General features: G+C 34.3%; 1 protein-coding gene across 2 annotated transcripts in view; it reads right to left on the reverse strand.

Moving 5' to 3' along the window:
* LOC128642111 (uncharacterized) overlaps positions 1 to 27,882 on the reverse strand; it is a 167,134-nt gene that overhangs the window by 17,550 nt on the left and 121,702 nt on the right. The window contains exons 9-11 of one of the 2 annotated variants that reach the window (XM_053694777.1): positions 27,426 to 27,464; positions 18,511 to 18,880; positions 16,118 to 16,342 (exon numbers count right to left, since the gene is read on the reverse strand). In XM_053694777.1, the coding sequence (XP_053550752.1) occupies positions 16,118 to 16,342; positions 18,511 to 18,880; positions 27,426 to 27,464 (634 nt within the window). The remainder of the gene's footprint in view (positions 1 to 16,117; positions 16,343 to 18,510; positions 18,881 to 27,425; positions 27,465 to 27,882) is intronic. The other variant, XM_053694778.1, reaches the window with a different exon arrangement.

Raw genomic sequence — 27,882 nt, forward strand, 5'->3', positions numbered from 1 at the left:
AAGAGGTGCGGATTTTACATGACTAATAAACCACTTGTAATGTGCATGAATTATATACAGAGAGGTGCAGATTTTACATGACTAATAAACCACTTGTAATGTGCATGAATTATATACAGAAGAGGTGCGGATTTTACATGACTAATAAACAAATTGTAATGTGCATGAATTATATACAGAAGAGGTGCGGATTTTACATGACTAATAAACCACTTGTAATGTGCATGAATTATATACAGAAGAGGTGCGGATTTTACATGACTAATAAACCACTTGTAATGTGCATGAATTATATACAGAAGAGGTGCGGATTTTACAGGACTAATAAACCACTTGTAATGTGCATGATTTATATACAGAGAGGTGCAGATTTTACATGACTAATAAACCACTTGTAATGTGCATGAATTATATACAGAAGAGGTGTGGATTTTACAGGACTAATAAACCACTTGTAATGTGCATGAATTATATACAGAAGAGGTGCGGATTTTACATGACTAATAAACAATTTGTAATGTGCATGAATTATATACAGAAGAGGTGCAGATTTTACAGGACTAATAAACCACGTGTAATGTGCATGAATTATATACAGAAGAGGTGCAGATTTTACATGACTAATAAACCACTTGTAATGTGCATGAATTATATACAGAAGAGGTGCGGATTTTACATGACTAATAAACCATTTGTAATGTGCATGAATTATATACAGAAGAGGTGCGGATTTTACATGACTAATAAACCATGTGTAATGTGCATGAATTATATACAGAAGTGGTGCGGATTTTACATGACTAATAAACCATGTGTAATGTGCATGAATTATATACAGAAGAGGTGCAGATTTTACATGACTAATAAACCACTTGTAATGTGCATGAATTATATACAGAAGAGGTGCAGATTTTACATGACTAATAAACCACTTGTAATGTGCATGAATTATATACAGAAGAGGTGCGGATTTTACAGGACTAATAAACCATTTGTAATGTGCATGAATTATATACAGAAGAGGTGCAGATTTTACATGACTAATAAACCACTTGTAATGTGCATGAATTATATACAGAAGAGGTGCGGATTTTACATGACTAATAAACCACTTGTAATGTGCATGAATTATATACAGAAGAGGTGCGGATTTTACATGACTAATAAACCACTTGTAATGTGCATGAATTATATACAGAGAGGTGCAGATTTTACATGACTAATAAACCACTTGTAATGTGCATGAATTATATACAGAAGAGGTGCGGATTTTACATGACTAATAAACCACTTGTAATGTGCATGAATTATATACAGAAGAGGTGCGGATTTTACATGACTAATAAACCACTTGTAATGTGCATGAATTATATACAGAAGAGGTGCGGATTTTACATGACTAATAAACCACTTGTAATGTGCATGAATTATATACAGAAGAGGTGCGGATTTTACAGGACTAATAAACCACTTGTAATGTGCATGATTTATATACAGAGAGGTGCAGATTTTACATGACTAATAAACCACTTGTAATGTGCATGAATTATATACAGAAGAGGTGTGGATTTTACAGGACTAATAAACCACTTGTAATGTGCATGAATTATATACAGAAGAGGTGCGGATTTTACATGACTAATAAACAATTTGTAATGTGCATGAATTATATACAGAAGAGGTGCAGATTTTACAGGACTAATAAACCACTTGTAATGTGCATGAATTATATACAGAAGAGGTGCGGATTTTACATGACTAATAAACCACTTGTAATGTGCATGAATTATATACAGAAGAGGTGCGGATTTTACATGACTAATAAACCACTTGTAATGTGCATGAATTATATACAGAAGAGGTGCGGATTTTACATGACTAATAAACCATGTGTAATGTGCATGAATTATATACAGAAGTGGTGCGGATTTTACATGACTAATAAACCATGTGTAATGTGCATGAATTATATACAGAAGAGGTGCAGATTTTACATGACTAATAAACCACTTGTAATGTGCATGAATTATATACAGAAGAGGTGCAGATTTTACATGACTAATAAACCACTTGTAATGTGCATGAATTATATACAGAAGAGGTGCGGATTTTACAGGACTAATAAACCATTTGTAATGTGCATGAATTATATACAGAAGAGGTGCAGATTTTACATGACTAATAAACCACTTGTAATGTGCATGAATTATATACAGAAGAGGTGCGGATTTTACATGACTAATAAACCACTTGTAATGTGCATGAATTATATACAGAAGAGGTGCGGATTTTACATGACTAATAAACCACTTGTAATGTGCATGAATTATATACAGAAGAGGTGCGGATTTTACATGACTAATAAACCACTTGTAATGTGCATGAATTATATACAGAAGAGGTGCGGATTTTACAGGACTAATAAACCACTTGTAATGTGCATGAATTATATACAGAAGAGGTGCGGATTTTACATGACTAATAAACCACTTGTAATGTGCATGAATTATATACAGAGAGGTGCGGATTTTACAGGACTAATAAACCACTTGAAATGTGCATGAATTATATACAGAAGAGGTGCGGATTTTACATGACTAATAAACCATGTGTAATGTGCATGAATTATATACAGAGAGGTGCAGATTTTACAGGACTAATAAACCATTTGTAATGTGCATGAATTATATACAGAAGTGGTGCGGATTTTACAGGACTAATAAACCACTTGTAATGTGCATGAATTATATACAGAAGAGGTGCGGATTTTACAGGACTAATAAACCACTTGTAATGTGCATGAATTATATACAGAAGAGGTGCGGATTTTACATGACTAATAAACCACTTGTAATGTGCATGAATTATATACAGAAGAGGTGCAGATTTTACATGACTAATAAACCACTTGTAATGTGCATGAATTATATACAGAAGAGGTGCGGATTTTACATGACTAATAAACCACTTGTAATGTGCATGAATTATATACAGAAGAGGTGCAGATTTTACATGACTAATAAACCACTTGTAATGTGCATGATTTATATACAGAGAGGTGCAGATTTTACATGACTAATAAACCACTTGTAATGTGCATGAATTATATACAGAAGAGGTGCGGATTTTACATGACTAATAAACCACTTGTAATGTGCATGAATTATATACAGAAGAGGTGCGGATTTTACAGGACTAATAAACCACTTGTAATGTGCATGAATTATATACAGAAGAGGTGCGGATTTTACATGACTAATAAACCATGTGTAATGTGCATGAATTATATACAGAAGAGGTGCAGATTTTACATGACTAATAAACCACGTGTAATGTGCATGAATTATATACAGCAGAGGTGCGGATTTTACATGACTAATAAACCACTTGTAATGTGCATGAATTATATACAGAAGAGGTGCGGATTTTACATGACTAATAAACCACTTGTAATGTGCATGAATTATATACAGAAGAGGTGCAGATTTTACATGACTAATAAACCACTTGTAATGTGCATGAATTATATACAGAAGAGGTGCGGATTTTACAGGACTAATAAACCACTTGTAATGTGCATGAATTATATACAGAAGAGGTGCGGATTTTACATGACTAATAAACCACTTGTAATGTGCATGAATTATATACAGAAGAGGTGCAGATTTTACAGGACTAATAAACCACTTGTAATGTGCATGAATTATATACAGAAGAGGTGCGGATTTTACATGACTAATAAACCACGTGTAATGTGCATGAATTATATACAGAAGAGGTGCGGATTTTACATGACTAATAAACCACTTGTAATGTGCTTGAATTATATACAGAAGAGGTGCGGATTTTACATGACTAATAAACCACTTGTAATGTGCATGAATTATATACAGAAGAGGTGCGGATTTTACAGGACTAATAAACCACTTGTAATGTGCATGAATTATATACAGAAGAGGTGCAGATTTTACAGGACTAATAAACCACTTGTAATGTGCATGATTTATATATAGAAGAGGTGCGGATTTTACATGACTAATAAACCATGTGTAATGTGCATGAATTATATACAGAAGAGGTGCGGATTTTACATGACTAATAAACCATGTGTAATGTGCATGAATTATATACAGAAGAGGTGCAGATTTTACAGGACTAATAAACCACTTGTAATGTGCATGAATTATATACAGAAGAGGTGCGGATTTTACATGACTAATAAACCACGTGTAATGTGCATGAATTATATACAGAGAGGTGCGGATTTTACAGGACTAATAAACCACTTGAAATGTGCATGAATTATATACAGAAGAGGTGCGGATTTTACATGACTAATAAACCATGTGTAATGTGCATGAATTATATACAGAGAGGTGCAGATTTTACAGGACTAATAAACCATTTGTAATGTGCATGAATTATATACAGAAGACGTGTGGATTTTACATGACTAATAAACCACGTGTAATGTGCATGAATTATATACAGAAGAGGTGCGGATTTTACATGACTAATAAACCATTTGTAATGTGCATGAATTATATACAGAAGAGGTGCGGATTTTACATGACTAATAAACCACGTGTAATGTGCATGAATTATATACAGAGAGGTGCGGATTTTACATGACTAATAAACCATGTGTAATGTGCATGAATTATATACAGAAGAGGTGCGGATTTTACATGACTAATAAACCACTTGTAATGTGCATGAATTATATACAGAAGAGGTGCAGATTTTACAGGACTAATAAACCATGTGTAATGTGCATGTATTATATACAGAAGAGGTGCAGATTTTACATGACTAATAAACCACTTGTAATGTGCATGTATTATATACAGAAGAGGTGCAGATTTTACATGACTAATAAACCACTTGTAATGTGCATGAATTATATACAGAAGAGGTGCGGATTTTACATGACTAATAAACCACTTGTAATGTGCATGAATTATATACAGAAGAGGTGCAGATTTTACATGACTAATAAACCATGTGTAATGTGCATGAATTATATACAGAAGAGGTGCAGATTTTACATGACTAATAAACCACTTGTAATGTGCATGAATTATATTCAGAAGAGGTGCGGATTTTACATGACTAATAAACCACTTGAAATGTGCATGAATTATATACAGCAGAGGTGCGGATTTTACATGACTAATAAACCACTTGAAATGTGCATGAATTATATACAGAAGAGGTGCGGATTTTACATGACTAATAAACCACTTGTAATGTGCATGAATTATATACAGAAGAGGTGCGGATTTTACATGACTAATAAACCACGTGTAATGTGCATGAATTATATACAGCAGAGGTGCAGATTTTACATGACTAATAAACCACTTGTAATGTGCATGAATTATATACAGAAGAGGTGCGGATTTTACATGACTAATAAACCACTTGTAATGTGCATGCATTATATACAGAAGAGGTGCAGATTTTACATGACTAATAAACCACGTGTAATGTGCATGAATTATATACAGCAGAGGTGCGGATTTTACATGACTAATAAACCACTTGTAATGTGCATGAATTATATACAGAAGAGGTGCAGATTTTACATGACTAATAAACCACGTGTAATGTGCATGAATTATATACAGAAGAGGTGCGGATTTTACATGACTAATAAACCACTAGTAATGTGCATGAATTATATACAGAAGAGGTGCGGATTTTACATGACTAATAAACCACTTGTAATGTGCATGAATTATATACAGAAGAGGTGCGGATTTTACATGACTAATAAACCATGTGTAATGTGCATGAATTATATACAGAAGAGGTGCGGATTCTACACGACTAATAAACCACTTGTAATGTGCATGAATTATATACAGAAGAGGTGCGTATTTTACCGGACTAATAAATCACTTGTAATATGCATGAATTATATACAGAAGAGGTGCGGATTTTACATGACTAATAAACCACGTGTAATGTGCATGAATTATATACAGAAGAGGTGTGAATTTTACAGGACTAATAAACCACGTGTAATGTGCATGAATTATATACAGAAGAGGTGCGGATTTTACATGACTAATAAACCACTTGTAATGTGCATGAATTATATACAGAAGAGGTGCGTATTTTACATGACTAATAAACCATGTGTAATGTGCATGAATTATATACAGAAGAGGTGCGGATTTTACATGACTAATAAACCATTTGTAATGTGCATGAATTATATACAGAAGAGGTGTGGATTTTACAGGACTAATAAAACACTTGTAATGTGCATGAATTATATACAGAAGAGGTGCGGATTTTACAGGACTAATAAACCACTTGTAATGTGCATGAATTATATACAGAAGAGGTGCGGATTTTACATGACTAATAAACCACTTGTAATGTGCATGAATTATATACAGAAGAGGTGCGGATTTTACATGACTAATAAACCACGTGTAATGTGCATGAATTATATACAGAAGAGGTGCGGATTTTACATGACTAATAAACCACTTGTAATGTGCATGAATTATATACAGAAGAGGTGCGGATTTTACAGGACTAATAAACCACTTGTAATGTGCATGAATTATATACAGAAGAGGTGCGGATTTTACATGACTAATAAACCACGTGTAATGTGCATGAATTATATACAGAAGAGGTGCGGATTTTACATGACTAATAAACCACTTGTAATGTGCATGAATTATATACAGAAGAGGTGCGGATTTTACATGACTAATAAACCACTTGTAATGTGCATGAATTATATACAGAAGAGGTGCGGATTTTACATGACTAATAAACCATGTGTAATGTGCATGAATTATATACAGAAGAGGTGCGGATTCTACACGACTAATAAACCACTTGTAATGTGCATGAATTATATACAGAAGAGGTGCGTATTTTACCGGACTAATAAATCACTTGTAATATGCATGAATTATATACAGAAGAGGTGCGGATTTTACATGACTAATAAACCACGTGTAATGTGCATGAATTATATACAGAAGAGGTGTGAATTTTACAGGACTAATAAACCACGTGTAATGTGCATGAATTATATACAGAAGAGGTGCGGATTTTACATGACTAATAAACCACTTGTAATGTGCATGAATTATATACAGAAGAGGTGCGTATTTTACATGACTAATAAACCATGTGTAATGTGCATGAATTATATACAGAAGAGGTGCGGATTTTACATGACTAATAAACCATTTGTAATGTGCATGAATTATATACAGAAGAGGTGTGGATTTTACAGGACTAATAAAACACTTGTAATGTGCATGAATTATATACAGAAGAGGTGCGGATTTTACAGGACTAATAAACCACTTGTAATGTGCATGAATTATATACAGAAGAGGTGCGGATTTTACATGACTAATAAACCACTTGTAATGTGCATGAATTATATACAGAAGAGGTGCAGATTTTACATGACTAATAAACCACGTGTAATGTGCATGAATTATATACAGAAGAGGTGCGGATTTTACATGACTAATAAACCACTTGTAATGTGCATGAATTATATACAGAAGAGGTGCGGATTTTACAGGACTAATAAACCACTTGTAATGTGCATGAATTATATACAGAAGAGGTGCGGATTTTACATGACTAATAAACCACGTGTAATGTGCATGAATTATATACAGAAGAGGTGTGAATTTTACAGGACTAATAAACCACGTGTAATGTGCATGAATTATATACAGAGAGGTGCGGATTTTACAGGACTAATAAACCATTTGTAATGTGCATGAATTATATACAGAAGAGGTGCGGGTTTTACAGGACTAATAAACCATTTGTAATGTGCATGAATTATATACAGAAGAGGTGCAGATTTTACATGACTAATAAACCACTTGTAATGTGCATGAATTATATACAGAAGAGGTGCGGATTTTACATGACTAATAAACCACTTGTAATGTGCATGAATTATATACAGAAGAGGTGCGGGTTTTACATGACTAATAAACCACTTGTAATTTGCATGAATTATATACAGAAGAGGTGCGGATTTTACATGACTAATAAACCATTTGTAATGTGCATGAATTATATACAGAAGAGGTGCGGATTTTACATGACTAATAAACCACTTGTAATGTGCATGAATTATATACAGAAGAGGTGCAGATTTTACAGGACTAATAAACCACTTGTAATGTGCATGAATTATATACAGAAGAGGTGCAGATTTTACATGACTAATAAACCACTTGTAATTTGCATGAATTATATACAGAAGAGGTGCGGATTTTACACGACTAATAAACCACTTGTAATGTGCATGAATTATATACAGAAGAGGTGCAGATTTTACAAGACTAATAAACCATTTCTAATGTGCATGAATTATATACAGAAGAGGTGCGGATTTTACATGACTAATAAACCACTTGTAATGTGCATGAATTATATACAGAAGAGGTGCGGATTTTACATGACTAATAAACCACTTGTAATGTGCATGAATTATATACAGAAGAGGTGCAGATTTTACATGACTAATAAACCACTTGTAATGTGCATGAATTATATACAGAAGTGGTGCGGATTTTACAGGACTAATAAACCATTTGCAATGTGCATGAATTATATACAGAAGAGGTGCGGATTTTACATGACTAATAAACCACGTGTAATGTGCATGAATTATATACAGAAGAGGTGCGGATTTTACATGACTAATAAACCACATGTAATGTGCATGAATTATATACAGAAGAGGAGCGGATTTTACAGGACTAATAAACCACTTGTAATGTGCATGAATTATATACAGAAGAGGAGCGGATTTTACACGACTAATAAACCACTTGTAATGTGCATGAATTATATACAGAAGAGGTGCGGATTTTACATGACTAATAATCCATTTGTAATGTGCATGAATTATATACAGAGAGGTGCAGATTTTACACGACTAATAAACCACTTGTAATTTGCATGAATTATATACAGAAGAGGTGCGGATTTTACATGACTAATAAACCACTTGTAATGTGCATGATTTATATACAGAAGAGGAGCGGATTTTACATGACTAATAAACCACGTGTAATGTGCATGAATTATATACAGAAGAGGTGCGGATTTTACATGACTAATAAACCACGTGTAATGTGCATGAATTATATACAGAAGAGGTGCGGATTTTACAATACTAATAAACCATTTGTAATGTGCATGAATTATATACAGAAGAGGTGCAGATTTTACATGACTAATAAACCACTTGTAATGTGCATGAATTATATACAGAAGAGGAGCGGATTTTACAGGACTAATAAACCACTTGTAATGTGCATGAATTATATACAGAAGAGGAGCAGATTTTACATGACTAATAAACCACTTGTAATGTGCATGAATTATATACAGAAGAGGAGCGGATTTTACACGACTAATAAACCACTTGTAATGTGCATGAATTATATACAGAAGAGGTGCGGATTTTACATGACTAATAAACCATTTGTAATGTGCATGAATTATATACAGAGAGGTGCAGATTTTACAGGACTAATAAACCACTTGTAATGTGCATGAATTATATACAGAAGAGGTGCGGATTTTACATGACTAATAAACCACGTGTAATGTGCATGAATTATATACAGAAGAGGTGCGGATTTTACATGACTAATAAACCACTTGTAATGTGCATGAATTATATACAGAAGAGGTGCAGATTTTACAGGACTAATAAACCATGTGTAATGTGCATGTATTATATACAGAAGAGGTGCAGATTTTACAGGACTAATAAACCACGTGTAATGTGCATGAATTATATACAGAGAGGTGCGGATTTTACAGGACTAATAAACCACTTGTAATGTGCATGAATTATATACAGAAGAGGAGCGGATTTTACACGACTAATAAACCACTTGTAATGTGCATGAATTATATACAGAAGAGGTGCGGATTTTACATGACTAATAAACCACTTGTAATGTGCATGAATTATATACAGAAGAGGTGCGGATTTTACATGACTAATAAACCACGTGTAATGTGCATGAATTATATACAGAGAGGTGCGGATTTTACAGGACTAATAAACCACTTGTAATGTGCATGAATTATATACAGAAGAGGAGCGGATTTTACACGACTAATAAACCACTTGTAATGTGCATGAATTATATACAGAAGAGGAGCAGATTTTACATGACTAATAAACCACTTGTAATGTGCATGAATTATATACAGAAGAGGTGCAGATTTTACATGACTAATAAACCACTTGTAATATGCGTGAATTATATACAGAAGAGGTACGTATTTTACATGACTAATAAACCATTTGTAATGTGCATGAATTATATACAGAAGAGGTGTGGATTTTACATGACTAATAAACCACTTGTAATGTGCATGAATTATATACAGAAGAGGTGCGGATTTTACATGACTAATAAACCACTTGTAATGTGCATGAATTATATACAGAAGAGGTGCGGATTTTACAGGACTAATAAACCACTTGTAATGTGCATGAATTATATACAGAAGAGGTGCGGATTTTACATGACTAATAAACCATGTGTAATGTGCATGAATTATATACAGAAGAGGTGCAGATTTTACATGACTAATAAACCACTTGTAATGTGCATGAATTATATACAGAAGAGGTGCAGGATTTTACATGACTAATAAACCATGTGTAATGTGCATGAATTATATACAGAAGAGGTGCGGATTTTACATGACTAATAAACCATTTGTAATGTGCATGAATTATATACAGAAGAGGTGCGGATTTTACATGACTAATAAACCACTTGTAATGTGCATGAATTATATACAGAAGAGGTGCGGATTTTACATGACTAATAAACCACTTGTAATGTGCATGAATTATATACAGAGAGGTGCAGATTTTACATGACTAATAAACCACTTGTAATGTGCATGAATTATATACAGAAGAGGTGCGGATTTTACATGACTAATAAACCACTTGTAATGTGCATGAATTATATACAGAAGAGGTGCGGATTTTACATGACTAATAAACCACTTGTAATGTGCATGAATTATATACAGAAGAGGTGCGGATTTTACATGACTAATAAACCACTTGTAATGTGCATGAATTATATACAGAAGAGGTGCGGATTTTACAGGACTAATAAACCACTTGTAATGTGCATGATTTATATACAGAGAGGTGCAGATTTTACATGACTAATAAACCACTTGTAATGTGCATGAATTATATACAGAAGAGGTGTGGATTTTACAGGACTAATAAACCACTTGTAATGTGCATGAATTATATACAGAAGAGGTGCGGATTTTACATGACTAATAAACAATTTGTAATGTGCATGAATTATATACAGAAGAGGTGCAGATTTTACAGGACTAATAAACCACTTGTAATGTGCATGAATTATATACAGAAGAGGTGCGGATTTTACATGACTAATAAACCACTTGTAATGTGCATGAATTATATACAGAAGAGGTGCGGATTTTACATGACTAATAAACCATTTGTAATGTGCATGAATTATATACAGAAGAGGTGCGGATTTTACATGACTAATAAACCATTTGTAATGTGCATGAATTATATACAGAAGTGGTGCGGATTTTACATGACTAATAAACCATGTGTAATGTGCATGAATTATATACAGAAGAGGTGCAGATTTTACATGACTAATAAACCACTTGTAATGTGCATGAATTATATACAGAAGAGGTGCAGATTTTACATGACTAATAAACCACTTGTAATGTGCATGAATTATATACAGAAGAGGTGCGGATTTTACAGGACTAATAAACCATTTGTAATGTGCATGAATTATATACAGAAGAGGTGCAGATTTTACATGACTAATAAACCACTTGTAATGTGCATGAATTATATACAGAAGAGGTGCGGATTTTACATGACTAATAAACCACTTGTAATGTGCATGAATTATATACAGAAGAGGTGCGGATTTTACATGACTAATAAACCACTTGTAATGTGCATGAATTATATACAGAAGAGGTGCGGATTTTACATGACTAATAAACCACTTGTAATGTGCATGAATTATATACAGAAGAGGTGCGGATTTTACAGGACTAATAAACCACTTGTAATGTGCATGAATTATATACAGAAGAGGTGCGGATTTTACATGACTAATAAACCACTTGTAATGTGCATGAATTATATACAGAGAGGTGCGGATTTTACAGGACTAATAAACCACTTGAAATGTGCATGAATTATATACAGAAGAGGTGCGGATTTTACATGACTAATAAACCATGTGTAATGTGCATGAATTATATACAGAGAGGTGCAGATTTTACAGGACTAATAAACCATTTGTAATGTGCATGAATTATATACAGAAGAGGTGCGGATTTTACAGGACTAATAAACCACTTGTAATGTGCATGAATTATATACAGAAGAGGTGCGGATTTTACAGGACTAATAAACCACTTGTAATGTGCATGAATTATATACAGAAGAGGTGCGGATTTTACATGACTAATAAACCACTTGTAATGTGCATGAATTATATACAGAAGAGGTGCAGATTTTACATGACTAATAAACCACTTGTAATGTGCATGAATTATATACAGAAGAGGTGCGGATTTTACATGACTAATAAACCACTTGTAATGTGCATGAATTATATACAGAAGAGGTGCAGATTTTACATGACTAATAAACCACTTGTAATGTGCATGATTTATATACAGAGAGGTGCAGATTTTACATGACTAATAAACCACTTGTAATGTGCATGAATTATATACAGAAGAGGTGCGGATTTTACATGACTAATAAACCACTTGTAATGTGCATGAATTATATACAGAAGAGGTGCGGATTTTACATGACTAATAAACCATGTGTAATGTGCATGAATTATATACAGAAGAGGTGCAGATTTTACATGACTAATAAACCACGTGTAATGTGCATGAATTATATACAGCAGAGGTGCGGATTTTACATGACTAATAAACCACTTGTAATGTGCATGAATTATATACAGAAGAGGTGCGGATTTTACATGACTAATAAACCACTTGTAATGTGCATGAATTATATACAGAAGAGGTGCAGATTTTACATGACTAATAAACCACTTGTAATGTGCATGAATTATATACAGAAGAGGTGCGGATTTTACAGGACTAATAAACCACTTGTAATGTGCATGAATTATATACAGAAGAGGTGCGGATTTTACATGACTAATAAACCACTTGTAATGTGCATGAATTATATACAGAAGAGGTGCAGATTTTACATGACTAATAAACCACTTGTAATGTGCATGAATTATATACAGAAGAGGTGCGGATTTTACATGACTAATAAACCACGTGTAATGTGCATGAATTATATACAGAAGAGGTGCGGATTTTACATGACTAATAAACCACTTGTAATGTGCATGAATTATATACAGAAGAGGTGCAGATTTTACAGGACTAATAAACCACTTGTAATGTGCATGAATTATATACAGAAGAGGTGCGGATTTTACATGACTAATAAACCACGTGTAATGTGCATGAATTATATACAGAAGAGGTGCGGATTTTACATGACTAATAAACCACTTGTAATGTGCATGAATTATATACAGAAGAGGTGCGGATTTTACATGACTAATAAACCACTTGTAATGTGCATGAATTATATACAGAAGAGGTGCGGATTTTACAGGACTAATAAACCACTTGTAATGTGCATGAATTATATACAGAAGAGGTGCAGATTTTACAGGACTAATAAACCACTTGTAATGTGCATGATTTATATATAGAAGAGGTGCGGATTTTACATGACTAATAAACCATGTGTAATGTGCATGAATTATATACAGAAGAGGTGCGGATTTTACATGACTAATAAACCATGTGTAATGTGCATGAATTATATACAGAAGAGGTGCAGATTTTACAGGACTAATAAACCACTTGTAATGTGCATGAATTATATACAGAAGAGGTGCGGATTTTACATGACTAATAAACCATTTGTAATGTGCATGAATTATATACAGAAGAGGTGCGGATTTTACAGGACTAATAAACCACGTGTAATGTGCATGAATTATATACAGAGAGGTGCGGATTTTACAGGACTAATAAACCACTTGAAATGTGCATGAATTATATACAGAAGAGGTGCGGACTTTACATGACTAATAAACCATGTGTAATGTGCATGAATTATATACAGAGAGGTGCAGATTTTACAGGACTAATAAACCATTTGTAATGTGCATGAATTATATACAGAAGAGGTGCGGATTTTACAGGACTAATAAACCACTTGTAATGTGCATGAATTATATACAGAAGAGGTGCGGATTTTACAGGACTAATAAACCACTTGTAATGTGCATGAATTATATACAGAAGAGGTGCGGATTTTACATGACTAATAAACCACTTGTAATGTGCATGAATTATATACAGAAGAGGTGCAGATTTTACATGACTAATAAACCACTTGTAATGTGCATGAATTATATACAGAAGAGGTGCGGATTTTACATGACTAATAAACCACTTGTAATGTGCATGAATTATATACAGAAGAGGTGCAGATTTTACATGACTAATAAACCACTTGTAATGTGCATGATTTATATACAGAGAGGTGCAGATTTTACATGACTAATAAACCACTTGTAATGTGCATGAATTATATACAGAAGAGGTGCGGATTTTACATGACTAATAAACCATGTGTAATGTGCATGAATTATATACAGAAGAGGTGCAGATTTTACATGACTAATAAACCACGTGTAATGTGCATGAATTATATACAGCAGAGGTGCGGATTTTACATGACTAATAAACCACTTGTAATGTGCATGAATTATATACAGAAGAGGTGCAGATTTTACATGACTAATAAACCACTTGTAATGTGCATGAATTATATACAGAAGAGGTGCGGATTTTACATGACTAATAAACCACGTGTAATGTGCATGAATTATATACAGAAGAGGTGCGGATTTTACATGACTAATAAACCACTTGTAATGTGCATGAATTATATACAGAAGAGGTGCAGATTTTACAGGACTAATAAACCACTTGTAATGTGCATGAATTATATACAGAAGAGGTGCGGATTTTACATGACTAATAAACCACGTGTAATGTGCATGAATTATATACAGAAGAGGTGCGGATTTTACATGACTAATAAACCACTTGTAATGTGCATGAATTATATACAGAAGAGGTGCGGATTTTACATGACTAATAAACCACTTGTAATGTGCATGAATTATATACAGAAGAGGTGCAGATTTTACAGGACTAATAAACCACTTGTAATGTGCATGAATTATATACAGAAGAGGTGCGGATTTTACATGACTAATAAACCATTTGTAATGTGCATGAATTATATACAGAAGAGGTGCGGATTTTACAGGACTAATAAACCACGTGTAATGTGCATGAATTATATACAGAAGAGGTGCGGATTTTACATGACTAATAAACCACTTGTAATGTGCATGAATTATATACAGAAGAGGTGCGGATTTTACAGGACTAATAAACCACGTGTAATGTGCATGAATTATATACAGAAGAGGTGCGGATTTTACAGGACTAATAAACCACTTGTAATGTGCATGAATTATATACAGAAGAGGTGCGGATTTTACTGGACTAATAAACCACTTGTAATGTGCATGAATTATATACAGAAGAGGTGCGGATTTTACAGGGCTAATAAACCACGTGTAATGTGCATGAATTATATACAGAAGAGGTGCGGATTTTACTGGACTAATAAACCACTTGTAATGTGCATGAATTATATACAGAAGAGGTGCGGATTTTACATGACTAATAAACCACGTGTAATGTGCATGAATTATATACAGAGAGGTGCGGATTTTACATGACTAATAAACCATTTAAGGGTAGATTGCAATTCTTTAGATAAACGTTTCTATAGATTTTTAACAGAAAAACACCATTAAAGTCTATGGGGATTTTTATAGATAAATTCTTTGACACGTTCTTCTAAAGTAGCTACGGAACCTCAGGAGAGCTCAGTTACCTCTGCTGATGATTTCTCTCATTCGCTGAAGCTTGTCCTGCAAATTCCTCCCAGGCGGTGGTTGGTTCCCCTGCATACGTAGTAGCGATTGCTTCTCCACTTTATTAAATAGGAACAGATCCTCAGCCATATCACCCAGTTTGGGTTGTTGTTGAATAATTCTGTATTTCTCCTCAGGGCCACTCTCATCAAGGTCATCAATCACGACAATGACATTTGACTTCTCTGTAAATAAACAGAAATAATTACAATTGTTTATTTTAGTGTCGTCAATGTAAAAATAATTATAAATAATAATAATAATACATGAAATGTAATAAATAAAACTAATGAATAAAGAGTTTGGATGGAATTTGGAAGAGAATATTTCTTACTATGCCATTACTGAATATTACTCCTTTCTACCTTTAACGCTATGCACGCAATTATTAAGCTGTGGATTCAGCTTTGGAGCTCCTGCGGGGTCGACTTGCAGCTAATAGTTAAGAAGCAGCGGTCATCAGACTGTTTTTTAACCTCTTCATCAGCTCTGAGCTGGCAGTTTAAATCACCCGGGACTAGTCCAAACAGGGTGATTGACAGCCGTGCTAGTTGTTTTGCACAAGTTGTCACTCATGCATTGATTAAAGTATGCAGTGAAATGATGCCCAATACCCCGGGAGGGGAAATGCTCTAATTGGGAACCTGTCTGCCCACACATTGCTAAATGTGAGCCTATATATTGCAGGATCCATTTCCTACATCACTCTATGGGGTAGATTAATGTAATGTTGGACAGCCATGATTCGCTGTGGCAAACATGTCCGCCCGACATCGCTAATTGCTGACAGCATACGCTGTCGGCATTTATCATTGCACAAGCATTTCTTGTGAAATGCTAGTGCAATGCTGCCTCCTGCACATTTTCTGGCCGCTAGTAGCGGGTGTCAATCATCCCAATCGTATCCGATCAGGATGATTGCTGTCCGCCACCTCAGAGGTGACGGATGAGTTAAGGAGCAGTGGTCTTCTGGCAAGCCTGAAGTCTTGCGCAGAAACAGCTGCATTCGCAGTTTAATAAATCTACCCCATGCATCTATCTTTAGTCTAGTGATAAGTTTTTCTTCTGCCCTAGTTACTGGAAGATCGGATGCCTCCTGAACCCTTTTACCTAAAAATGTTATGTCAGCGCTGCAGAATCTGTTGGCGCTTTATAAATAAAGAATAATAATAATAATAATGTCATATTTGACTCATTTAATTCTCTTGACTAAAGACAAATGATTCAGGATGGGTTATTGCCACTTTCTAGACAACCAAAGTTAACTGATTTGCAATAAAATTACTAGATCTGCAGTGAGATTTAGACAAAGGCAAAAAGTCTTTAATTTTGCATTAATCGTTGCATTTGTTTTAAAGTTAAGTCACCTCTTTTACAAGGTAAGGAAGGAATAATGGTGCAGCAAAAAACAAACATTACTCTAAAGGAGACAAATGCTTTTCTGCAGGTGCGAATGGCTTCACATTTACAGTTATGCTACCATTAGTGCGTAACTTGAAATTACAAGTCAATGGTAAAGAGCGTTGACCACAAAAGGGTTAGGCGCTGGTATTACAAGCTCAAAGTTATAGTTTGAACTTGAGTAAAAGCTGAAACTGAGCTAGAATATTTAGCACAGCTTAAAACCTGAAGTAGATTAATTTAAATAAAAGTTGCACAAAACACGTCGAAAACACATTAAAATAAAACATACATGTATGTCTAAATATCTGTATTTGTGTATATATATATATATATAGTATGTAAGTCTATTGGGCCGAATTATCATTGTCCAGATGGAGATGATTCTCTGTAGTGATCATGTGCATCGCACATCAATAAATGCAGACAGCATACACTGTCGGCATTTATCATTGCACAAGCATTTCTGGTGAAATGCTTGTGCAATACCACCCCCTGCACATTCACGGCCAATCTAGCTTGCAGGGGGTGTCAATCAACCCGACAATTGCTGTCCGCTGCGTTAGACCACTGCTTCTTAACTCCTGTTTCCGGCAAATACACACACACACATATATATATATATATATATATATATATATATATATATATATATATATATATATATATACAAATAAAACGAAAAGATAATTTAGTCCTCTACTTGTGATCTGCGCCAAAATGTGCTGTCCCTAAATTATTTTGCCTATACCAAAATAAGATCCTCTTTTAATCACATCAATATGAGATCTCAAAGAATAATTTTAGGCTATAGGTTTTTTGTTTACTTTGTTATTGTGCAAATAGTTAAATTGTTGCTATGTAAATACTTATCATAGCTTTTTCCTAATCCTGACAGATCATGTAAACCTGTTAACTATGATGAAGTAAAACATCAAGTCATTTTTCTCACCAAGACGATCAGACAGATGTTCCAGCTCATCATCATACAATGAATCAGTTACTCCTGCGATGTTGATTCGGCCTCGGTTCTTTGTATGGTAAAGAATGGCAAAGGTGCATTTAGTGACCTCTTCTTTGAACTTGAGTTGACCATTGTTAGAAATGTAGACAGGTCGCACTTCCTTTACATGATTACTAAGGTATTGGGACTGCAATATCTGTATTAGCCAAGTATAACTGCTCTGGCTGTCTCGAGAGAAGATGCCTACAGTATGTGTGACGGTCCTGTTAACATTTAACCCACGGATTTCATGGATTCTGTGATGTGTGATGGTCTTGTCAATATTTACACCACGGTTTTCATTGAGCCTGGGATGTACCTGTAGAAAATAATATTATGATCAGCAACTAACAAAACTTCTAAAGTCACATTGTTCAGAATCAAGGTGAATGGTGCACTGATATGTTCAAATGTACATGTGATATCAGATTCATACATTAACAAGTAAAACCACAATGAGTGGGCTTTCAAAATAATTCCTGATCAGTTGAAAAGGAACTGATACGCACAAGTGATATATAAAAAGAAGAGTAACATTTAACATTAAAAAATATTCACTATAAATGAATTATTCACATAAGAAAAACTGTAGAATTGTGTTGATCAATGGGAAAGTGAAAAGACGGTTAATGTATTTCCATATAACACAAGAGAATAGAAAGAAATCCTTGTGATAATGTTACTCTCTTCTGAACCTATTTGTGTTAGGCACTTGTAAGGATGTCTGTCTGTGGATGTGATTAATATCTGATCTCTATCATATTCATTCTGAGCCTACATATTCTGCACATTACATCAGTCTCCTCTTCTGGTCACCTCTCACACCATGCGTTTGATTACAAGTGGCGCTCTAATTAGCACTCCAGCTCGTGCATAAACAGCACAAATAGTACAATTTTTTCACATGTCGGGTAGTGCTCGTATTACAAGTTAAAAGTAAAAAGTATGCACACCAGCACTAACCAGATGTGCGCAAAAAGCCGAACTCCGAATATCGCAAGCTTGTTAATGTATTCCCCTATAGACTACAGTATATTGATATTTAATATTGTTTTAAGTAGGGATGCAGGAACATTCTAGCTGAAAATTGCATATCTTGTTTTTTTCAGTTTTGTTTTTTTGTGCCTGTTTTTCTTTCTTGGTAAAATTATTGTGAAGCATATTATTGTTTTAAAATCTTTTTTTGTCCAATTTAAGGCCTCGCTTCCATTGAGTCGTTAAAAAGGGAGCCGTAAGCTACCGAAGCGGACGACAGCTAAAAGTAATTTACGGCTCCATTTTAGTACCAGGTTTCCATTGAAAAGATTAGCGTGTTGCGCGCAGTCGCTCTTTTCGGCCATATGTAAGTTTGCGTTGCCAACCGATGTCTGATTTGTCGAAAAGCGCGCCATAACAAGTGCATTGCCATGGTAACCCGACCTCTGTCTATAAGAATAACGGTTTGCGCCTGCGCCCTTTACCTGTGATCGCCTCTAGAGAGAAAGACATGGGAGCTAGTTGCATTGGTAGGAGTTTTGGGTTTTTGCGAGTTGTTTGAGAGTTAGTGGAGAGTTTGATATTTTATTTTCATATATTCTTATTGTAGGCCTCATATAATATTAGGAACACACACACACACATCCATACATTAGTTAATTAACACACATTAGTTTATACACACAAACACACACATCGATACATTAGTTAATTAACACACATTAGTTTATACACACACAAACACACACACACACATCCATACATTAGTTAATTAACACACATTAGTTTATACACACAAACACACACACAAACACACACACACACACATTCATACATTAGTTAATTAACACACATTAGTTTATACACACACAAACACACACACACATCCATACATTAGTTAATTAACACACATTAGTTTATACACACAAACACACACACAAACACACACACACACATTCATACATTAGTTAATTAACACACATTAGTTTATACACACAAACACACACACACATCCATACATTAGTTAATTAACACACATTAGTTTATACACACAAACACAAACACACACACACACATTCATACATTAGTTAATTAACACACATTAGTTTATACACACAAACACACACACACATCCATACATTAGTTAATTAACACACATTAGTTTATACACACAAACATACACACACAAACACACACACACATCCATACATTAGTTAATTAACACACATTAGTTTATACACACAAACACACACACATCCATACATTAGTTAATTAATACACATTAGTTTATACACACAAACACACACATCCATACATTAGTTAATTAACACACATTAGTTTATACACACAAACACACACACACATTCATACATTAGTTAATTAACACACATTAGTTTATATACACAAACACACACACACACATCCATACATTAGTTAATTAACACACATTAGTTTATATACACAAACACACACACACATTCATACATTAGTTAATTAACACACATTCGTTTATATACACAAACACACACACACACACATCCATACATTAGTTAATTAATACACATTAGTTTATACACACAAACACACACATCCATACATTAGTTAATTAATACACATTAGTTTATACACACAAACACACACACACATTCATACATTAGTTAATTAACACACATTAGTTTATACACACAAACACACACACACATTCATACATTAGTTAATTAACACACATTAGTTTATATACACAAACACACACACACACATCCATACATTAGTTAATTAACACACATTAGTTTATACACACAAACACACACACACATCCATACATTAGTTAATTAACACACATTAGTTTATATACACACAAACACACACACACATCCATACATTAGTTAATTAACACACATTAGTTTATACACACAAACACACACACATCCATACATTAGTTAATTAACACAAATTAGTTTATATACACACACAGACATCCATACATTAGTTATATAACACACATTAGTTTATACACACAAACACACAGACACATCCATACATTAGTTATATAACACACATTAGTTTATACACACAAACACACACAAACACACACACACATCCATACATTAGTTAATTAACACACATTAGTTTATACACACAAACACACACACACACATCCATACATTAGTTAATTAACACACATTAGTTTATACACACAAACACACAGACACATCCATACATTAGTTATATAACACACATTAGTTTATACACAAACACACACACATCCATACATTAGTTAATTAACACACATTAGTTTATACACACAAACACACACACACACATCCATACATTAGTTAATTAACACACATTAGTTTATACACAAAAACACACACACACACACACTTTTATTTGATACAAACACATTCACATTTTTTTTATTTCATTAACCCCCATATCCCCATCTTCCTTTATTACTCCTTTCATTAACCCCCTTATCCCACTTCCCATCCCCCCTTTGACTACCCTTCCCTTCCCCACTATATAACTTTTTTTTTATTTATTTTTTTATACATTTTAACATAGAACAGGTAGGAAATATATAATCAACAATGACAGGTGCATTCTGTTTTGAGATATGTAGAGAGGGATCTCTTAAAGGATATTAGGCATGTGGAAGGTTTGAAAGTGTGCGGGAGGTCGCTCCATAATTGTGGTGCTTGCATATAATTTTATATGTACATACATATTGATATTTCTATGACAACATGGGTGCAAATATTCCTATACATAGGACCAATAAATGTAGCATATATAATGTTATTTGTACATTGAAACACTCATAATTTTTTTGTGATTTACAATTTCAATGAGAAACAGGCCTCAAAAAGCTCTTTTTCCTCCTTTACACCTAGTTGAGCTGGGGGTAATATGTCTCAATGTATCGACAGCCTCCGACAGTGTATTAACAGTTAGCGCTTTCATTGGAAACCTGGTATAATTTATCGATTAACGGCTTCTATTACTTTCTATGGGACGCGAAGATCTTTTCGGCAGCCGAAGTCCGGCTGCCGATATTGAGGTATAACGCGCCATTGGAAACAGTCGATAAACGATATTGCTTTCGACAGCATATTTAACGGTTTGCGAGTGCACGCAAACTGAATAATGACTCAATGGAAGCGAGGCCTTAGTGTGTTACTTTCAATAAAAGTGTGGTTATTTTATTTCATTGGCTTTTTTTTTATTCAGATTTATTCATTAAATAGTCTAATTATGCAAAAAAAAACTAAAAAAAAATATTTTAAAATAATTTGAAAAAATAAATAAATTCGGTTTTCGGCCAAGTGCAGCCTGGATTTTCGGGTTTGGTATCGGTCCAGAATTTCTATTTCGGTGCATTATATATATATATATATATATATATATATATATATATATATATATATATACATATATATATATATATATATATATATATATATATATATATATATCCTGTATATATATACATACAGTCATGGCCAAAAATATTGGCACCCCTGCATTTTTGTAAGATAATGCACCACTTCACCCAGAAAATTGTTGCAATTACAAATTAGGGATTCTCATGTTCACTTATTTTGTTTGTATTGGTATGTGACACAAAAGAAAATAAAAAGCTAAATCTGACACATTCCACGCAAAACTCCAAAAATGGACTGGACAACATTATTGGCATCCTAAATTTAATATTTGGTAGTTACTTGGAAAAAAGAACTGAATTAATTTTCTTCCTGTAACCATCAATGAGTTTCTTACACCTCACTACTGGAATTTTGAACCACTCCTTTCGCCAACTGCTGCAGGTCTCTCAGATTGGTCTCTCAGATTGTAAGGGTTCCTTTTCCAAACTGCTGTTTTAAGATCTCTCCACAGGTGCTCTATGGGATTGGGATCTGGACTCATTGCTGGCCAGTTCAATACTCTCCAGTGATTAAACCATTTCTGGGTGCTTTTTGACGTGTGCTTTGGGTCATTGTTAGGGATGGGAGAATGTGTAAATTTTCAAATTTTGATTGTAGAACAAATGTTATTATCAAGTTTTCTTCATTCTCTTGCTATCTTTATTTGAAAAGCAAGAATGTAAGTTTAGAAGCCGGCCCATTTTTTGTTCACAACCTGGGTTGTTCTTGCTGATTGGTGGGTAAATGCCAGCCACCATTAAACAAGTGCTGTCCAGGGTCTGAACCAAAAATTGGCTGGCTCCTTAGCTTAGATGCCCTCTTTTTCAATTAAAGATAGCAAGAGAACAAAGAAAAAATATTAGTAGTGAATTAGAAAGTTGCTTAAAATTCCATGCGCTATCTGAATCATGAAAGAAAAAAAATTGGGTTTAGTATCCCTTTAAGCATAATGGAATGCTAGTACCCAATGTGAATATCCAAAATGTTTCTCGCTTAGCTAGGATACGATCTTGATCACTACCTCTTTTAGGTGTCTGGGCTTTTTTCAATAGCACACCATGGAAATGTACTTAAATTGCCATCGTGGTAAAGACCAAAATGTTGCACTAAAGGGGTAGATGATCTATTTGTCTTGAAGGAGGAAAAATGTTCTCTGATCCTAGTATTGATGTCATGGGACATGAGTCCAACATATTGGACCCTACATTGGGTACATTCTATCAGATATACAACATATTTGGATGTACAGTTCAACCAAGAACCAATGTTGTATACTCTATTGGTAGTCATACTTGAAAAGGTTTTTGTCACTTTAGCATAGTCACAGGGTTTGCATCTAAACATCCCTTGATGTTTAAAGTGAATGCAAAGTTAAGGCTATTAGATAAAGTCAAACGATAGAAGTTAAAGAAATGAATGACACTTTTACTCATGAAATTGTTACTATATACTTATCTTCCGAGATATTTAAAATGAAACGCTATACAGATACGAGCTGAAGCTCCAGTCACCAAAAGATTGACAGATGACTCATCTGAAATCAACTAATCGTTGTTTCCCCCCCCCCCACCACAACCGGCGCAAGCCGAAACATGTCAAGCTTATTGTACTTGCAAGTATTGTTTTATTTATTTTTTTTATTCCTGTTCCAATAAATTCTTTGCATAGTAGCCATGCTCCGCTTTTTCAGTTTTTTTTTCTCCTTTGCACAAACGTCATGGCCCTGGGGGGAAACAACGATAAGTTGATTGCAGATGAGATTTTAACTTCTATCGTTTGACTTTATCTAATAGCCTTAACTTTACATTCACTTTAAGCCAGGAGCTACTAGACTCTCTGGGAGATTTTAATAGTGTGGGAGACAGAATTGATCCCAAAGTGTGACTTTTTCTGTAGGAGCATCTTAGATCCATTTTAACCATATCCACAAGCATATCATCTGCAGCTAAGATAAAAAAAAAAGTGTTTGCGAACTATATTACAAATTTCTGAATATTGGGTGTTATGTCCAGTCACAAATGTCACTCCTCCAAACCCATCTTTATGGTATTAATTATGTTTTAACAGATTTTCTCTGGACCTGGATTGAACTGCCAATTTGGCTTTTTGATGGCCTTATGGGGGTATTTTCTTTCCCTTAATCTGTGTTCCAAATCAACAACTTGTTTGGAATAATCTGCATGATGAGAACAATTCCTTTCCAAGCGGGTGAATTCCCCTTTTGCTATGGCGAACGGTACATGTTTGGCTTGACATCTAGTTCCGTGTAGAAGTGAATTGCCTGATATTGGTTTGTGGTATACTGTGGATTTAATTGTCACATTTTCTTGTCCTACCAAGGTAAGGTCAAGGAAATTGATTTGCACTGAATTGTGCTCATGAGCAAACTTTAAACCGATCTCATAAAAATTCTGATAGTCTATGAAGGGCTGTATATATTCCTCAGGACCTGTCCAAACAAAAAGCAGGTCATCAATATACTGCTTGTAGAGAGACATATAGGACCTGAAGGGGTTACTATCTCCAAAGATGTAGAAGAACTCCCACCAGCCAAGAAACAAATTAGTGAAAGATGGAGCAAATTTAGCTCCCATGGCTGTTCCACATCTCTGGAGATATTAAACCCCCTAATGATAAACAGAGTGATATTTTCTGAATCATCTGTGAAATGTTCCAGGAACAAACAGATGGCTTCCATACCTTTAATATGGAGGATGCTAGAATATAGAGATACTGCATCTACCGTAAGCCATTTGGACCCTTCATTCCACCTCAATTTGTTCATCACTTTGAGTACATGTTTAGTATCTTTAAGGTGGGGAGGGAAGCCATTGTGACAGAATCAAGCCATTTCTAAAAGGGAATCTATTCCACTGACGATGGGACGCTTATGAATATTATGAAGGGACTTGTGAACTTTTGGGAAATGGTGTAACAATGGAATTCTGGGCTGTTCGACCAGAAGGTAATCAGCTGTTTCTGTATCCAGTATTCCCTGTTCCAAACCATCATCCACAATTTGCTTCAGTTCAGTCGTAAAAATGGGAGTCGGATCCCCTGTAAAATTTTAGATAATCTTCCTCATTATTCAGTTGGCGTTTACCCTCTTGAAAATAATGTTCACGATCTATGACTACTATCATACCTCCTTTATCTGCTTTTCTAATCACCACATTGTGATTTTCTTGTAAAGATTTTAGGGCTTTTCTTTCAGTGGCTGTCAGGATGTGTTTGGTTTGTTTTGTTTTTCTTTCAACGTCACAAGGTCTTTTTCCACTCTGTTATATAAAGTTTCAACTATGTTTCCTCTATTATGGATAGGGTAAAATCTAGATTTCGTTTTTAAGTCAGGACCTTTGCTCACTGTACCAGATTATATTTCAGCTTCCATTTGGAGTTGTTGAAGTGAGACTACATCACATATCTCATTAAAACTGCTAGAATCAGTTACTTAAGCAGAGTTAGTGTTAGTTATAGTGTTAGATGTGCTATCAGAAAAAAACACTTTCTCAGAGTGGTATTCCTCACTAGCTTATTTATATACACAATAGTTTGGAAAACACTGAAATCATTAGTGGGTGAAAGTCTGAGACCCAACCCCAAAACCTTCATTTGTTCTGTTATATGAGTGGTTGAGGAAAGGTTAATGATATTATTTATTTGTACCTCGTCATAGGACGAGACCCCTCAATTGGTATCTCTCCTGACTGGTATTTACATTGTAGCTTGTATTCATTCCTGTACCTCCCCCTCCTGGTACATCCTGGTCTTGGGGCAAAACCAGGTCCACTGAGGACATACATTGCATTATCAGGACATTAGGCTCATCCCTTTGTGTTTCTTATATTGTTTAATGTGCATAAGATTGTAATGTGAAATATTTTCATTATCTCCATAGTTAAACATAAATCCATGTTTCTCTATGTATGTGTATGTATGTCAATGTAAAATCCCTGCATCTGCTTTTTTTTCTTACACCCGACATCTCGTATCTTTGAGCCCTTATACCTTTTGTGTGTAATATATTTTTAAAATAATTTTTATTAGACAGTGTTAATATGAGTGTAACTTTACTTTGTAATGTATTTGTGAAGATTTTCATGAAAATTTCATGTTGTGCAAAACAGTTAACTACAGATCTTCGAGCGCAGAAAGGATTGTTGCATAAAAGGTGAATGCGCACGCGAAATTACGATTTTTCAAGACTTGTAATAGCTACGCAATGGAAATTGATTGTGATAAGACCATAAAGCACACAACAAACATACACATCATATACTGCACATTGTATGTCACTTTCTTCTGGTCAATACACAACCTGTTTCCTCTTAAGTGCATTAGATAACACTTCAGATTTTCCATTGCTTTAAAAAGACATTAAAATGGGTGTCCGTGTTGTTTGATTTTAATTACCTGTGCATGCTTCCAAAATGCTCACACATTACCAAGTAAAACAGTACTTACTGTTCTTCCAAAAATCCATTGAAGAAGAGTAATCAACCACTATATAAAACAACAAAGAATTATCCAGTGGAAAAACATGAAGAGTGTAAAGATTGTGCTTATATAACACAACACAATAAAATAATCTTCATAACATTATTAATCTCTTCTTAACTTAGCTGGTGTTACTCAGACTTCAGTACTTCTAAAACTGCCTCACCTGAGGGTAACATCATATGTCTGTGGTATGTGATCACCATCAGCTCTGTCATTTATTCTGAGTGTAAATGTCACATACTGTATATTGTGCATTACTACCCTCTACCGGTCTGTGTCTACATATGCATCACTACCCTCTTCTGGTCTGTGTCTACATATGCATCACTACCCTCTTCTGGTCTGTGTCTACATGTGCATCACTACCCTCTACCGGTCTGTGTCTACATGTGCATCACTACCCTCTTCTGGTCTGTGTCTA

This window comes from Bombina bombina, chromosome 11, assembly GCF_027579735.1.
Source record: "Bombina bombina isolate aBomBom1 chromosome 11, aBomBom1.pri, whole genome shotgun sequence".
NCBI classification, from domain to species: domain Eukaryota; kingdom Metazoa; phylum Chordata; class Amphibia; order Anura; family Bombinatoridae; genus Bombina; species Bombina bombina.